Source organism: Aplidium turbinatum, chromosome 17 (genome assembly GCF_918807975.1).
Source record: "Aplidium turbinatum chromosome 17, kaAplTurb1.1, whole genome shotgun sequence".
NCBI classification, from domain to species: Eukaryota; Metazoa; Chordata; class Ascidiacea; order Aplousobranchia; family Polyclinidae; genus Aplidium; species Aplidium turbinatum.
Genome location: NC_137488.1, coordinates 287,770 through 305,046, shown reverse-complemented (window position 1 = coordinate 305,046; position 17,277 = coordinate 287,770). Strand labels below are relative to the sequence as shown.

Here is a 17,277-nt window from a genome sequence, read left to right as displayed (position 1 = left end):
AGTCTCAGGCCGTGTATCAGTAATTGGAGCGACAGCTTCTTCAGACAAAATCGGTGCATTATTTAATTCCGATGCTCCTGGAGGAGTTTCGATGAAGTCAGTTTGTTCGACGACTTTACTACTACTGGTAGTATTTTCTTCATGGTCATCTTCATTGTCTGCAGCACACACTTTGTCACAATTGGGTATGATCTCCAGTTTTTTTGGAAGATCCTCCATACGATGCTAAATGCTTTGTAGCTACTGTTGAGGTTCGTCCATCTGGATATTCTACACGAGCGTAATGTGAATTAGCTTCATTGAGTTGTACTTCATCAACTAACAGGTCGTTTTTAGACTTTCGTACATAGCGTTTAAGAAGCACCGGGCCCGGAGTCGACAACCACGTAGGCATTGAATATCCACTTGTAGATCTGAGAACAAAGTTAAAAAGTCTCTCATGTGGAGTGACGTTAGTAGCTGTGCATAAGAGTGATCTCATCGAATGTAGGACATCAGGAAGAACATCCTGCCAGCACTCAGTAGGTAAGCGTTTCGACTTTAGAGCTAGTTGAATAGCCTACCTTTCCAAATAACGCCATTGCATCTCTCGACTTGTCCGTTTCCAGCAGGATTGTACGGCGTGGTTCTTCTTGTGGCTACTCGTCTTTCCAACAAAAACTGTTTTAGTTTTTGACTCATAAAAGAAGACCCTCGATCAGAATGTATGTAACCAGGCATTCCAAAAACGGCAAACAATGAAGTTAACGCTTCGATCACTTTTTCAGTGATCATAATGGGAGTGGGTATGGCAAATGGGAACCTAGAAAAATCGTCGATGACACACAAGAAGTATTTGTTACGATTACGAGATGGGAGATGTCCTTTAAAATATATGCTCAAACGTTTGAATGGTTGCGTTGCTTTCACCAGGTGTCGTTCGTCTGGGCGGTGAAAACGAGGTTTCAGTTCACTACATATTCTGCAATCACCTACAGTTTGTTTTACATTGTCATTGAATAAGGCGGATCACGCACCTGCACGAAGTGGGCCAGTCTTGTAACTCCAGGATGATTCAAGCTATCATGTATTTTGTACAAGGTTTCACTTGAAGGAAGAGCACACGACATCCTTGAGAGCATCTGGAGCTACATTGTCCTTTTTTGGTTTATGCATGATGTCGAAATGGTATTGTTCCGGCGGGTCAATTGCCCTCTTGTTTAGCATTGAAATTGTAATGAAATTTTGTTGACATTGAATTTGCGTTGTTTTTGTGTTCTGCGTGATGTGGCTTGCCTGGCTGCAAAGAGATTTCACAACTGATTGTCGCTTTTTGCTGCGTGCCGGGAGCCGTTGTTTCTGGTCACAATTTTGCCTTTGTGTTGGGTTCAGTATTTAGTAAAGCAAGCTAGAGGAATGTTCGATTTTGGATTTAAGTTAAATCGTTTAGAATTAAGTGTGTACAAAATTTCAGCTTTTATGCCAACTCACTGAATTAAATCATACGCAATAAATAAAAATACCAGAAACGATTGCAAGCATGGTTAAGGCAGGAAGAGGAGGGATTGCAGGATCGCATTGAGCCCCTACTCTCGTAACCAGGTATCCAGCCAGTTCAAGTCTCCATCACATAATTTTGTCACTTTTGATTTTACCTTTGTGTCGTTGATCAAACATGAAAGTAACACTTCTTTGATCAGTTTTTAAACAAAATGACGACAAGCCAGGTAATGGCGCCAATGGCGAACAGCTTCTACAATTGCCTGTGCTTCTTTTTCCACAGCTGCATGCTTTAGTTCTGAGCCTCTAAGTCAGTGGTTCTTAACCAGGGTTCGATCGAACCCCTGGGGTTCGACGAAGCTGTTTCAGGGGTTCAGCGCGAACGTCCTCTGAAACATTAACACAGGCCTACAAATGGTAGGCTATATCAGCGAATATTTTTGGAAATATTTTTGAAGTACGATGGCTATCGAGGGGGGAAAGAGATGAATCGCGTTTTTGCTTTGAGTACAGAATTATTGGAGTTCTTGAAAAGTCACAACCATTGGCATTCAAAACACTTTGAGGACAAGTTTTATCCTTACTCTGGCTTATTTGGCTGACATCTTTGGTGCTCTCAATCAGCTGAATTACCAACTGCAAGGAGTGAGTAAAATGTAGGCCAATAGAAGCTAAATCAGTAAATGAGTGTTTTTCAGAGGAAATTGCAGCTGTAGTGGCAGCGATTGGAAAATAACAACTTCGCTAACTTTCCACGTCTGGACGAGGTAACAAGTAGTTCCGATACAGCAATTAATTGCGAAGTTGCAGAAGTTAAGACTTAAGAGGCTTTAAAAGCCAATATTTACAGAGCATTTGCAGAAGTTGCAAAATTTATTTCAAAACTACTTTCTTGAACAAACGTACTATCCAGCATGGATACGTCAACCACTTGCTTAGGATACTTCAACACCAGATATAAATAGTCATTACTTAGATGGCATCATCGAGCTTCAACAAAGCGAGATGTAAAAAAGAAACTTAACACAACAAATCTTCGATCGTTTTGGTGCCAACAAATGGAAAGTTATCCTCTTACTACAAAAGTTGCCCTTGAAGTTCTCATGCCATTCGTAACCACTTATTTATCCGAGCCAGAGCCGTAGCCAGACCGCAGAGCAAGGGGGCCAACTTTTTGTTAGGGGGGCGAAATGTTTTTAATGATTTTGGCATTTTAACCTCTTAAATACCGGTATCCACAAACATTGCAATATATCAGATTAGTGTTAAGACCAACACTGCTCTCTTATTTTATCCGCTAGTTAAATCACGGCAACCATATTACAATGACCAACATAACACAGCAATTGTTGACTTGTTGTATAAATGGCGGTACTTGTTATGAGCAACAAGTTTAACTGGCTCGATGAAACTAGTGCCGAGGATTTTGATATATATGATTACATTCCGCCTATAAACCGTGAGCTAGTCTATTGCAATTGCAGTCGCGGATGTTTGGATGCAAACCGTCTCACAAACAAGTCTAAATCGATAGATTTTGATACAGAATGTTCAAAGGCCATAAGAACCAAGTTTGCCTGTCTTGGTTGTAACATGCTCCGTCTAGTCAAGTGGGAGCGTCAACCCTTGTTATCACTGAGAATCCACACTCACAAACGTCAGTGCCAGATCCAAATGTAGCAATATCTGCTGCAAGGTTGAACACTTCACAGATCAGAAAACTAGAAACAAAATCTATTTACACTTGAAGAGAAAAAATAAACACTGCTTAAAAGATTACGGGTTTATATTTTGTAGCCTATGCGTTGTCTTCAAAAACCACTTGCTTTACCACTGCACATTTTGCGATTTATCACTGCACAAATTTGGTGTATCACTGCACTAATTGGTTATCACTGACCCTTAGAATTAGGAATGGTACCGTACCGAGAAAAGCGATAGCTGATATCAAATAGCCTAATTTTTACCGGTTTGTAGGCCTGCTGGAAAACCATTCCCTCTTTGTTAGGTTATCATTCTTTCCCAAAACATTTTCATTTTGCACAGTTTCTGACAATTTTTCTACCAACCTAACACGTGGTGGCCTTGGTTGAATTGAACATGTTGAGGTTGCCAAAGGAGGGGGTAGGGAGGGGGAGAAATTGTTTAATCATCTTAGCTGTTAACTAAACAAAACAATTGTAGTTAATTGGGCCTAGGTTGGAGCTCTGCAACGTGAAAGATGGGCAAAATCATTATAATTGTAGCTGTTGCTCGAGAGTGTTGGGATTTTGCCAGGAGGGCGAGGCCCCCCCTGGCCCCCGGCTGGCTACGGGCCTGATCCGAGCATACGTATTCTATTCTGGTGGATGTTAAAGCAAAACAAAAACGATACCGGCTTGCATGCCAAAACGACATGAGAATTATTGTTTTCGAGTCAAAGCCTCGAATCTCACTATTGGTCTCTGAAAAACGACAACAGAAGTCTCATTGATTCATTAATGTATTACTATTAAATGTGGTAGCCTAGATTTTTGTTTTTGTGACTCACCGAAAGTTTGGAGTTCAACGAAAGCTTGCAGACTAACGTAAGGGTTCGGTAGGTTAGTAAAGGTTAAGAACCACTGCTCTAAGTGTCCGTGAAAAGAAAGCAAAAGGTCTTCCTTCTTGATTCAAGGTGGCAGCCAGGGCGTTCTCTGAAGCATCTGTCTCAATTTCAAAAGTTGATTTTTTGTTTACAGCTATTACCACAGCTTCGGCAATAGTTCGTTTAAGATTTTCAAATGTTCGTTTGGCTGTTTCATCTAAAGGAAACGATTTACATTTGGCGAGTTTTTGTATGCGATGAGAAAAACGGGGTATCCACCTGGAATAATAAGAAAAAAATCCCAAACAACGACTTAAACAACAGGCATTTGACATAAGGGTTCCAGTCTGTCCGGGTCCGGTTTGATCTCACCTTCAGAAATTTCGTAGCCAAGTATAGGTAACTTCCTTGTGGTCCAAATACTTTTCGCTTCATTGAGAACGATTCCTTTTCTCTTGGAAACTTCCATGAACTTCCTGAGGTTCTTGTCGTGATCGTTTTGATTATGTCCATAGATAGTTATGTTGTTTAAATATGGGTAGACCCCTTCTAAATGTTTTTCTTTGATGATTTCAGTGATTACTCGTTGAAAACAAGCTACTCCGTTAGTGACTTCGAACGGCAGCCTTGTAAATTGGTATAAACCGCCATCTGCTTCAAACGGTAGCCACTTTAACAAGACGAAATTCTGCCACTGCGAATGACTACAATGCAACCGCCAACCAATCAGAACATGTTATAAGAGGCTACCGTCCAATTGTAACCCTTCTAGCACTCAGCCAGAGAGTTAATGCTTGTTTTGAACATTATTTGGTATAATTACAGAAGAAAAAAGCAATAGCAGTGGTGGGAATCGAACCCGCGTCAATGAAATGACGCGTGGCTTCTTTTCGCCATTTTTTACGTCACTTAAACCGTAGCTTATGATTGGTTGGCGGTTTCATTCTAGTCATTTTCAGTGGCAGAATTTCGACTTGTTAAAGTGGCTACCGCTTCAAACGACGTAAATTTTCGATCTTCTATTTGAAGAGGGACTTGATGGTACGCACTAGTTAGATCGACCGTACTGAAAACTCGGTATTGAGCAATTTAATTTACTAATTCTCCCATGTTAGGCAACGGAAAGGCGAATTTATTTAAAGTTTGTGAGTAGTCGATTGCTAACCTTTTTTGCTGTTTTGTCCTTTGACAACCACGACTTGAGCTCTTTAAGGTGACTGATTTTCTTCAATGATTGATTCTGGCAACAAACGAGTGGTTTCTCTGCGAATGAATGTCCGATCATCTAGAGCAGTGGTTCCCAACTCATGGGTCGCGACCCAAAGTTGGGTCGCCTGATAATTTTTTGGGTCGCTTGTTTTTCAGGCATATTGTATCTTGGGCGAAAAAAATAACAATAAAAAAAATTTAAAACGTGAAGAGATCGATCACAAAACTGGAAAATATAAACACAAGTCATGAAGCGTTTCATGTCGAGACATCGGAAAGCTTTGTAGCATGATCGTAGTGCAAGAAGTTTTAACAATTTTCGTAACAAACATATAATAAATTAACTTGACAAAGTTACGGGGTACGGTATATATTGTAACGTGCACTAATATATTGTAACGTGGTATATATGTCACGAACGCTATGTCGGACAAAGTTTTCCACACGTTGGACCACGCATAGTCTGGTGTGGTAAAACGCATCAAAGACAAGCCCCAAGTGCTGTATGGACTTATTGCTTTCTCCACAGAGAGGCCTTTGCTGCAAAAAAGCTGTCTCAAGAGCAGCACGAAGTGTTGAATGATGTGAAGTGTCCCAGTCAGCAAAGGTTCGTGGGGCCCACTTGGGCTGCATATGGGTTACTCACATTGTATTGCGTGGGCCCCAGTACCTATGTGTCCACGGTTTGCAGAAATGTCCCAAGTGGGCAGCCCACCTACGTCTAATGGGTGGGCAGCCTACCATGAAACCATTATTAAAATGTAAACCGCCGTCGCATTGTATCGTTGTATATATTCAATTTTTATGATTATTGCACTTTAATATAGCATAATGGACCGGTGCGAACGTATATTTTATAATTTTTTATCATGGTGGGTAGCCCACTTCATGCCCACAGAAAGCTCAGAAAGTTTATTTCAAGAAATGAAAATAAATTCCCAGATACATTTTCATGATATGATAACATTATTAAGATAAATTCAATAAAAGATGTCGGGAATCGGTTGTAAAGAAAAAAATATGAAGTAGGCCGCGCACTTGGGGCCTAATCGGAAACATCAGATAAACTCACCTTAAGCCCACAAGCCCACGAATGCCCATGGAAATCCCACGTGGGCCCCACGAACCCTTGCTGACTGGGGTGTAAACTTCATCAAAACAAGTCTACTAAATCGGTATTTGTTTTCGTCTTTGTGGATTCTGATTATTATCAAGCATTGCTGTTGCACTCAGAAGTGCGATGGTTGTCACGAGGTCGTGTCCTGAAGCGAGTTTGTAACTCGCGGGAGGAGATTGCTATTTTCCTGAGGCAACAGAACTGTGTGAGATTAGCTGAGAAGTTTTTGCAAGAAGATTCCAAGGCAAAAGTTGCTTACCTTGCCAAATATATTTGACTCTCTGAATTCTCTAAATTTATATATGCAAGGCAACGGTTTTACTGTGATTGATAGCGCCGCAAAAGTTTCTGCTTAACACAAAAACTCATATTCTGGAAAAGTTATGTCACCAGAGATGAGTACGATATATTTCCTCAGCTAACGCAATATATCTGTGGCCATGAAGTTGATATTAAGCAAACGATATAATTAGACACCTGGAACAGTTTGCCAAAAAGTTTGTGCACTACTATGGAGAATCTCTAACACTTAATAACCAAAATGATTGGATAATTGATCCATTTGTTGGAAAAGATCTGCCTCAACTTTCCATCCATGTTGCAGAACAGTTTATGGACATAACGACAGACGTAGCGAACCGTATTTCTTTTGCGTCCTTCAAAGACAAATACCCCAAAGATTCTGCAAACATCCACTTTTGGGCTTCCATATACAAAGTGTATCCCACAGTTTCACAATTAGGGATTCAAATACAGATTCCATTTGCAACAACTTGGCTTTGTAAGATTGGATTTACCGCCATGTGTGTATTGAAAACTGAACAGCGAAACCGGCTGGAAGTTAAAGCCGACATGCGGCTATGCCTAAGCAAAATAACGCCTCGATTTCAAAAACTCACTGACAGCAAGCCAGCACAGCTATCTCATTAGTGATTTGATAAACATATTATTTTCGGAAAAAGTTAATGCTTTTGTAGTGCTGTTTGTTTGCAACACAATCTTGTACGGCTTTTAAAATATTACGACAATTTGCTTGGGTCGCAAGATTTACCGAACTGATTTTTTTTTAAATGGGTCGCTTTTAAAACGAGTTGGGAACCACTGATCTAGAGAGTATTTTCGTGATTTCGTAGCGATGGGGTGACAGTCTGGGGTTAGATGTTTAATCTTCAAAAAGGTAAAGCTGCACACAGGCACAGAAACACTCGGCTTCTTCCCTCCATAATGAAATATCACACTTTCATGTTGAGATTGAAAATCTAATCCGAGTATGACATCCGCGCATAAGGCGTCGAGAACACCGAGCTTCATACCTGGGTATACGTGGTTTTGGTAGGTGACGTCTACTGTCACATAACCCAAAAGTTCAGCGGAACATTTCGAAGACGCCAAAGCTATAGTGTTCCTTTGTGGGACCAAATTGAGATTGAGGGACTTTACGATGCGAGGGTGAATGAAACTCTCAGAACTTCCGCTGTCAAATAACGCAGAAACAGTTTTGTCGCCCAGTACAACAGGGGCCGCCGCCTTTGAAAGAGAACTAGGAACAAAACCTTCCCCAGATCCCAGTGTACGTCTTGGTGCAGGATAGTGTTTGAAACTAGCTCCGATTGTAGAATAATAAATGGAAGCAGATATTTTAGTTGGTTTAGTTTTCATAACATTAGCACTTTTCTTTGCACGACAAACATTAACAAAATGTCCTAATTTCTGGCAATTGAAACAATGTGCTTCTTTAGCTGGACAAACAGATCTGCAATGTCTTGCTCTCCCACAAAACATACACTATTCCTTAATGACAGAAGCCGACAAACTGATTTCTGAAACATCTTCCACGACTGATTCTTCGGGATAGGTGGCATTAATAGCGTTGTGAGTTGCATAAGATTGCGAATCCTTTATAGCTGCTTCTAAGGATTTTTCTTGATCCGTCATCTCACTTAAAGTGTTTTATTTTCTAGGAGCCTCTGACGGATCCACGAAGAATGTATTCCTCTTATGAATGCATCTCTAATATATTCGTTTTCGTATTCTTTTTCTGAGACTTGACGAAAATGGCAGTCTTTACATAACTCTTGTAATGCACACAAGTATGCGGTAATGGTTTCGGAACTGTGTTGATTTCGAGTTGCGAGTACATGGCGAGCATATATTTCGTTTTTTTGGCTGAACGAAAATTTGTTCAAGTTGAAGCTTAGCTTCCTCGTACGAAGTGGTATTGCTAATAAAGCGATACACTCGTGGAGACACATAATTGAATAGAAGACTCAACTTGTTTAAATTTTCTTTTGTTTCTTTTGCCAGCGCGAACACCCACCTATGACGTGATAGTGTCACTTGGGAGTGGTAACAGCATGTGGAGCGTGACAGAACTCAAGCGGATCTCCAACGGTGATGTGGTAGCTGCACTAGATACGTTGGGGAGTGTAGAGGACTGGAGCTCAGCACAGAAGGCAGTATTGCTTGAAAGGATTGATGAGGTATAATTTTCATTCAACCATGACTTTTCTAATTTTCTTTTTATTAGATTATTTTTATAGAAACTCGATGGAAGATAGCAATGATACATTCCCTTCCCCCTTTTCGGGTGGATTAATCTAAAGGGTAGAAAAATCCACCATTTTATGTACTTTCCACTCTTGTCCCGAAAGCTATCCACCCTTCAAAATTTCTATGCCAAGCTTTCAGATTAACAGTGCAGATATAAACACCCAACTGTTGCAACAATAGCCTTTAAGGCGACAAAGTAGTTTCTTTGATCTGATGATTGTGTTCAATTACTTGAAATACTTGCAAAGCATACAATCGTATATTGTCAGATGACAGCCTGTATCCATTGTAAACGCTGAGGTAAGATTCGCTTTGTTCTGGTGTAGGCAATTGTCATGCACCCCGGAAGCTTGAAAGCTGCCGAAACCAGCCGCATATTTTGCGACACATTGAATTAAATGACTGGTAATCGGTTTTGGTAATGTGGTAATTGAATTAAATGACTGGTAATCTGGCTGCAATAATCTCAGAAACAGAATACTGTACAACTGGATTCACCATCGGTGGTCATGTAATATACAACTTAAGCTACGCAGACGATATGGCCATTTTGAATAATTCTAAACTGAAAATGCAGGAATACCTAGATGCCCTGTCAAAAAATGCTGCTAAGTTCGGCCTCCAAATAAATGTGTCCAAAACCAAATGTATGACAACCGATAAAACTAACAACACACTCAATCTGACTCTCTACAGAAAACTAATAGAACAAGTACCAGAATTCATATATCTTGGCCACCGACTATCCGCGACCAACGATGGAAAGACTGCAGTGCAACACCGAATTGGATTAGGCTGGGCAGCATTTGAAAAGAACAAAAAGATTCTAACATCCAATAGACTCCCAATCAAACTGAAATCAAAAATTTTACTAGTCGTGCTGTACAGTCTAGAATGCTTACATTGGACATCATCAACAATGAAAAAACTCACTACCTTCCAAAATCACATCATGAGAAGCATGACCAACAGAAGGCTACTTGACCACACGAAAACAGAAGATCTTTTAACTATGACAAAACTACATCCAATTCATCATCATCATCGGCCATGCCTGAATAAGGCGTCGGCTACCGTGAGTCTCCACAACGATCGATTGTCCATACTTCTAATTAGGTTTTCAAAATTTTGGTTTGTCCATGTTGAAAGATTTTTGAGGATTTCCAAACGTGGACGTCCCCGGTGCCTCTGACCAGGAAATCGCCCCATCATTGCCGAGTGTTCAATTCCGCGTTTGCGGTAGACATGCCCGATAAATGTCATTTGCCTTTTTTTGATAGTTGTGATGAGGACGCCAGGGGTGCACCCAGAGCGTCTCCACACTTCTTCGTTAGTGATTTTATCCATCCAGTTAATTCCCATCATTCTACGAATGAACCAAATTTCAGCACTGTTGATCTTCTTCTCTATCTTCGGGCATACAGTCCAGGATTCACAGCCATATAGCAGAACTGACCAAATGTACACATGTAAAATTCTTATTCTAGTGTTTAGAGAGATTGAATTAGATTTCAGTATTTTGTCCATTTTGATGAAAGCTTGTTTGGATTGTGCAATTCTTGATTTTACGTCGCTCCAGCATCGACCATTCGAAGTGACCATAGAACCCAGATAGTTGAAACTATTTACTTGTGAGACTGTTGTATTTTGTATTTTGTACATCCAATTGCAGCAATAATAAAATCAAAAGTTTGAAAACTGTTCGGCCACACTAAAAGATCACAATTTGGAATCAGCAAAGTTTGCACAGAAGGCAAAGTAGAAGGAAAAAGAAAACGTGGCAGACAACCAAAACGATGGCAAGACAACATCCAATCATGGACCGGACTCAACTTGGCGACACTGGGCGAGTTGGCTCAAAATCGCCACTCTTGGAAGCAAATAACCCATGTTGATGTGCAATCTGCTGCAGGCGGAGATGACAACTGATGATGAATCGGTTGTAGCCCAGAAGTCCAGTCCAGCCCGTCCAACCCAGCCGTAGCCAAGAAATCGTGGGAAAATCTAGAAGACACCTTGAGCCAGGACATGAAAACTCTCTCAGCCTATCTCCAGAACTGGCGACTGAAACTCAGCGAAACCAAAACTGTGGCAGCAGCTTTCCACCTCCACAATCGGGAAGCTGATCGTGAGCTACACGTCCACAACAACGGAAAACCTCTGTCCTTCTGCCCCGAACCAAGATATCTTGGGGTAACACTGGACAGATCGCTCACATACCGCCACCATTTGGTGTCACTGTGGAAGAAACTTGCATCCCGCGCTGCGCTACTCAAGCGCCTGGCAGGCTCTTGCTGGGGGGCGAGGGCTGACACTTTGCGTATAGCAGCCTTAGCCCTTGTCTACTCTTCAGCAGCAGAGTACTGTGCACCTGTTTGGTGCCGCAGTGCTCACTGCCATAACATCGACACTGCCATAAACAGCGCTCTGCGCACAGTGACCGGATGCCTGCGTCCCACACCATTGTACAATCTCCACATTCTCGCTGGCATCCTACCCGCTGATCTTCGTCGCGAAGAAGCCACTCGGTCGACGGGCACTGGAGCCTAACCACCTTCTCCACCACAAGATCTCTGCTCCCCCAAACGAGCACCCCATCGACTGAAATCAAGACACCCATTCGTGCCAGCCGCTCAACTTCTGATCAACGAAGCTGATGTACAAGACATTTCTGCGGCTACTTGTGCGGACCATAAATGGAGTTCTGAATGGAAGTCAAGCGCCACCAGACTCTATTCGTTCATCCCCGACGCCGACACACGCCCCATCGGCCTGACACTACCAAGACAGGCATGGGTGCGCCTCAACTGTCTCCGTACGGGCGTCGGCTTTTCCGCTCAACCATCCACCAATGGGGAATGGCCTCTTTCTCCTCCTGTGAATGTGGTGCCGAGGAACAGACCGCAGACCACATCATCAATGACTGTTCCATCTTCAAGCCACCTAACGGAGTGGAAGGTCTGCGTGTCATGGATGATGAAACCAAAGACTGGCTGCTCTCTAGTAGCCTTCCAGTGTAGTCCGGGAGCATCGTGAATCTGGGGTGGTAAAAGGATAGACTCTCGGCCCCAGAGGCTCACACGACGACGACGTAGCCCAGAGTTAGATCAACTACATAGTTTTCAGTCCAATTATGTTACAATTTTATTATAACCACCCTATCAAATGTCGGCTACATTGCCGAGTGATGAGAGCCCTGGAACGACGTTCGAAAGGGCGCCGGTTCGACACCGCTGTAGAGCATGCGGCTGTGTCTTTGGTAAGACACTCAAAGGCATGTCTGAAGGTGGTCGCGATGATTGACTTCCTTGCCTTTCCGTTCACGTAATTTAAATCTTCGATCACCGGGCGTTAGCCTGGATACGACAAACAAACAAAACCCTATCAAAATTTATAATTACATTGTTCTAAAATTTTCAAATTACAGTTACTCCCAAATGTACTGAATTCTTCAACAGATTGATCATGTTGGATTAGCTGTGGTCTCCCTTATGAACTGCCTCCATATTGTTCTGTCTTTTGTTTTTATTAGTGCTTCTTGCATGCTTTTTATTTCCGTAATTTGCTTATTGTCAAAATATTTCATTTTTTGTCGTCCTTATGTTCGTTTGCCTTGCACCACCCCAGTCAACATTGAATTTTCCAACGAGTTGCTTCTTGTTAAGTGTCCGAAATATCTCAATTTTCTGAGGTGAATACTGAATTACAACAACCTTACTGAATTACACGTTTTAGATTAAATGTTTCAATATTGATGTTCATCGGTAATTTTTTGACTGTTTGATGTTATCAAAGACAAGTAAAATTCTATTTGATAAAGATTAGATTGCAATCTGCAATTTCCTTTTAAATCCCAACTAGCGGCTCAAAAAAAGTACTGATATCATGCGTGCAACTTACTCAATGTAATTTGCAATTTCGACCAATTTTTTTTTTAATTGCAATTAGACAACAACAAAAAATGTCATTATTGTAATGAATCCCACTCTGTTGTACACCTTTGAAAACCGCCAGGCATAACGGCATCTCCACACTTCATGTTATACAGGCTCTTGCCTTGCGGATGAGCTCGTGGTCGACATCAGTTGTGGCGGATGCCAAGCATATCCTGACTGAGTTGACTGCTGCTCAGATATCATCACTTGACATATCGAGCTTGGAGACGACCACCTCTTTGTCTGAAGTTCGATGGAGCCACAGACAGGTCAGCGAGACGCCTATCAGTTCACTGGATGGCTGATTCAGTCTAATAGGCCAACTATCGAAATACAGTAGCTATTCAATTTACTTAGAATTGGCCCAGCAAGAGAGACGTTAAAATCGCTTGGTGTTTACTCAGTGAGTTTCTGCATTTGATTGAATGTATACAACGGAGAAACTAGTTGACTTTCAATTTGACTGATGATGGCTAAAATATCTTTAGCATTGTCTGTGGTTTTGTTACATGTAATATTATTCTGTATGTCTGTTACCGTATATGTTTTGTTTTCTTTATTGAAGTACTGTAATGGTATAGTACATTTTTATGTATAAAACACACTGTATCCCCACTTGGGCTTACAAATCACAGTGTTCATCATCGTCGTGTGAACCTCTGGGGCCGAGGGTCTATCCTTTTACCACCCCAGATTCACGATGTTCCCGGACTACACTGGAAGGCTACTAGAGAGCAGCCAGCCTTTTGTTTCATCATCCAAGACACGTAGACCTGCCTGTTCATTTGGTGGCTTGAAGATGGTGCAACTGTTGATGATGTGGTCTGCGGTCTGTTCCGCAGCACAACATTCACAAGTAGAGAATGAAGCTGATTCACATTGGTGCATGGTTGAGCGGAAAACCCGACGCCAGAACTGAGACGATTGGGGCGCACCCACACTTGTCTTTGTATTGTCATGCCGATGGGACGAGTGTCGGAATCGGAGATGAACGAATGGATTCTGGTGGTGTTTGACTTCCATTGAGAGTTCCATTTATGGTCCGCCCAATTAGCCGCAGAGATATTTTGTCCATCAGCTTTGTTAATCAAAAGTTGAGCAGCTGACACAAATGGGTGTCGTGATTTCAATCGACGGGGGTGTTATCTTGGGGGAACAGAGATCTTGGAATGGAAAAGAAGGTTGGGCTCCAATGCCCATCGATCGAGAGACAGAGTGGCTTCTTCGCGACAAAACTCAGCAGGTTGTTTGCCTGTGAGAATGGGAAGATTGTCCAATCGTGTGGGACGCAGGCATCCGGTCACTGCGCGTAGAGCGCTGTTTATGTTAGTGTCGATGTTGTGGCAGTGAGACTGCGGTACCAAACATAGGTCCATACTGCAGTCACTGCGCAGTACTCTGCTGAGGAGTAGACGAGGGCGAGGACTGCTATACGCAAAGTGTCAACCCTTGCTCTTCAGCTGGAGCCTGCTAAGCGCTTGAGCAGCGCAGCGCGCGATGAATGTCATAGTGTTGAGAACACAGATATGTATTTTTCTACAGGTTATTTTAACTCACTTGTTTTCTTAATTTGCTGATGTTCAGCGCACCTCAGCCTTTGATCGCTTTATGGGGCTTAAAGGGAAAACGGCCGAAGCCCTAACCGCGCAGGACCTAGCTGGGCTAGGAAATATCTTCTGTGGGATGGATGATAACAACATGTTCTCCTTGCCTGGACAAGTTATCAGGTGCTGCAGCTTTATAAATAGAAGGCTTTACAAAACTACTAATACAAAGAGTCTTGATAACACGATACACTTTTCTGCTGTAAATTAAGTTGAGCTATCACAAGGTTTTTCAGGTGATAATCTGCATTCATTCTGACGTTTTGTCAATCAAACAAGACTGATTTTTCAGGGGACTACATCAGTTAATTACTACATGTCTAGTATGACATAACACTGGACCATGTTGCAGTAAAACAACTAACATGCAAACTAAAATAGGAGCAAAGAGGGAGAGTGACCAGAATGAGTCATGAAGAATCAAGTTCTCCGCATACCTCTGCACACTGCACAGCTTGCAATCAGTATGAAACCAATTGACATACGCCAAACAAGCACTTACAATAGTTTTTTTGTAAATGGCAGGAAAACATTGCCATCATTTTGGTTCATTACAGTGCATGAGGCTTTTAGTTGGTAAACCAAGTTTTCTATAATCACTTTCAACTTGAATAATTTAACATTGATTCATGCTATTTTGTGATCTGAAGTTATGACATACTTGCAAAGTGTAGGTTTTTCAGGGGGTTGATATTTGAAAGACACTTCATGTTTCCCAATCCAACATGTTGTTGTCTCTCTCATCGGACTACTAACTTAACGTGATAAGAGATTTTCAGTGTCCCCGTGACCTCTAGATTTGTAATGGCGGAGCTAACTGCTCCCAGAAGGGTTACTCATGCCAGATTGGTCGAAAGGTAGAGGCCAGACAAAACGTTGTCCAAAGTACCCAACGGCGGAACAGGCGAATGATGTCAACCAAGCAGCGACTGTGAAGGCGGATGAAGACTGCAGCATGTCACCAGCTCCAATCGTCTTGGCTTGCCTTGCCATTTAATAAATCTGATGGCCTTGTCAAGTTTATGTGTGCTTGTTGAGTGTGCCATCAAGTCCACGTTAACCAACCCACGCACAGGCGTCTTCGCAAGACTTATTGCGAAGACCATCATCCTCGAAGACGAGAGATAGCCATCATCAGTGCGTTCGCGTAAGTAATTTGGAAGTAACCTGCAAACATTGTATGAGAAGAACAGAGGTAATAAGCTCACAACATCAAAAGAAACAAAGCAATTATTTCAATCAACAGAGGTGTGGTAAATTAATTGTACAAGCTCAGATAAAATTTTAAAGTGCATTTTTGTTTTCTTTGCTCTTATTTAAGTTTTTTGTTGATTGATAACATTTAAATTTCTTTTTGAGTTGTAAAATTTGCTCGCGATAATTTTGTTTTGAAGTTGATTTTATTTGCATGTTTAGTTGATTTACAGCGACATGGTCCTGTGTTTTGCCATGCTAGACAGGTATTCACTACCTGACCCATCCCCCTGAAGAAGTCAGTCGAGTCTGATTGACGAAACGTCAAAATAAATGCAAATTATAACCTGAAATTTTTTTCCTCGGTATATACTGATATGTGAATACATTTCTATGCTTATATCAAGCAGCTATGCAAAGATTGACAGTTTGTAGCATTCACTTTGCTAACAACAACGCTTCCGCTGCAAACTCATCACTCATGTAACGTGAGCCATCTTAGGGTGTTTTCCTAACTACACCATCCCGCATGAAAACTATTTGTTTTATCAATTTTTAGTTACAGAACTGATTATGAACCACTACGTTACTACGTTACTATTTGACTGCTGCAGTGCGAAGACGACACATCAGATTAACATGACATGCGTAACTTTCCAGTGACGCATTGAAGGACATTGGGAAGATTACTTGCTACAGTCGAGACCAGCTAGATGTGCTATATTCACTGGTGGAGCTTCAGAGCGGTCAACCAGATGGGGCTCTTTTGCAGGCGATGGGATCAATATCCGGTCGGTTGTTTGCTCTGTCGTCTGCTGGAGTACATGCACAGAATATTAATTATTCTGTGACTTTCAAAACATTGATGGGTTTTTATGATATAATTCTTAAGTTTTTGGTAACACACCTGAAGTTTTTGAGTTTGAGTAATTGCAATTGCACGATTAGCAATAAATTCGACTTGATTTATTGAAAATTTTACGTAATTGTAGTCATAATTGCAGAAACGACAAATGATCATGCTAAGACAGATACAACCTAGCCACCACACGGCATTTAACATAACACAGTAAAGTGAGAAATCAAGTATAAATTAAGAACGTTTTCGACCATATACATGCAGCCCTTATCAAGTACGATAAGAAATGACTGATCTTATACAGTACATAAATTGAATAATAAAACAATAAATACTGTTAATACTACAAAAAGTGCTCAATGCCAAGTAAAAAGCCAAGCAGAGCGAATTAAATCAGATATAGTTATTAGTCTCTAAACCCTTGACAGCCTGTTTCACCTTAAAAGGAGGATCATCAGAAGGTCCTGAAATATATGCAAAAGCAACAAATCGGTAATACCTGAAAATAAAATGGAAGCCAAGCAGATTAATACCAACACATGTGACGTCACAAAGAAGCAAAATGCAATAAAGATGACATAACCTCCAGTTACATGTAGAAATCAAACAAAATTTATTTTATTTCGAAGTATTTGAGTTTAAATTTGTTGCGATGACGACATTTACCCACCAGTTCAGAACGTTTGTTTAGAAGGTGATTACAATCGGCCTTTAGAATGGCCAGTTTTTCAGCGAGACAGAGGCCACAATTATTGCGACCACCT

The 17,277-nt window shown here is 41.4% G+C and overlaps 1 protein-coding gene across 1 annotated transcript in view; it reads left to right on the top strand.

The window, feature by feature from the left end:
• LOC145786816 (uncharacterized) overlaps positions 1–17,277 on the top strand; it is a 296,407-nt gene that overhangs the window by 261,015 nt on the left and 18,115 nt on the right. Inside the window, exons 63-66 of the mRNA XM_082598556.1 lie at positions 8,676–8,851; positions 12,970–13,125; positions 14,441–14,583; positions 16,315–16,445. Coding sequence (XP_082454682.1) covers positions 8,676–8,851; positions 12,970–13,125; positions 14,441–14,583; positions 16,315–16,445 — 606 coding nt within the window. The remainder of the gene's footprint in view (positions 1–8,675; positions 8,852–12,969; positions 13,126–14,440; positions 14,584–16,314; positions 16,446–17,277) is intronic.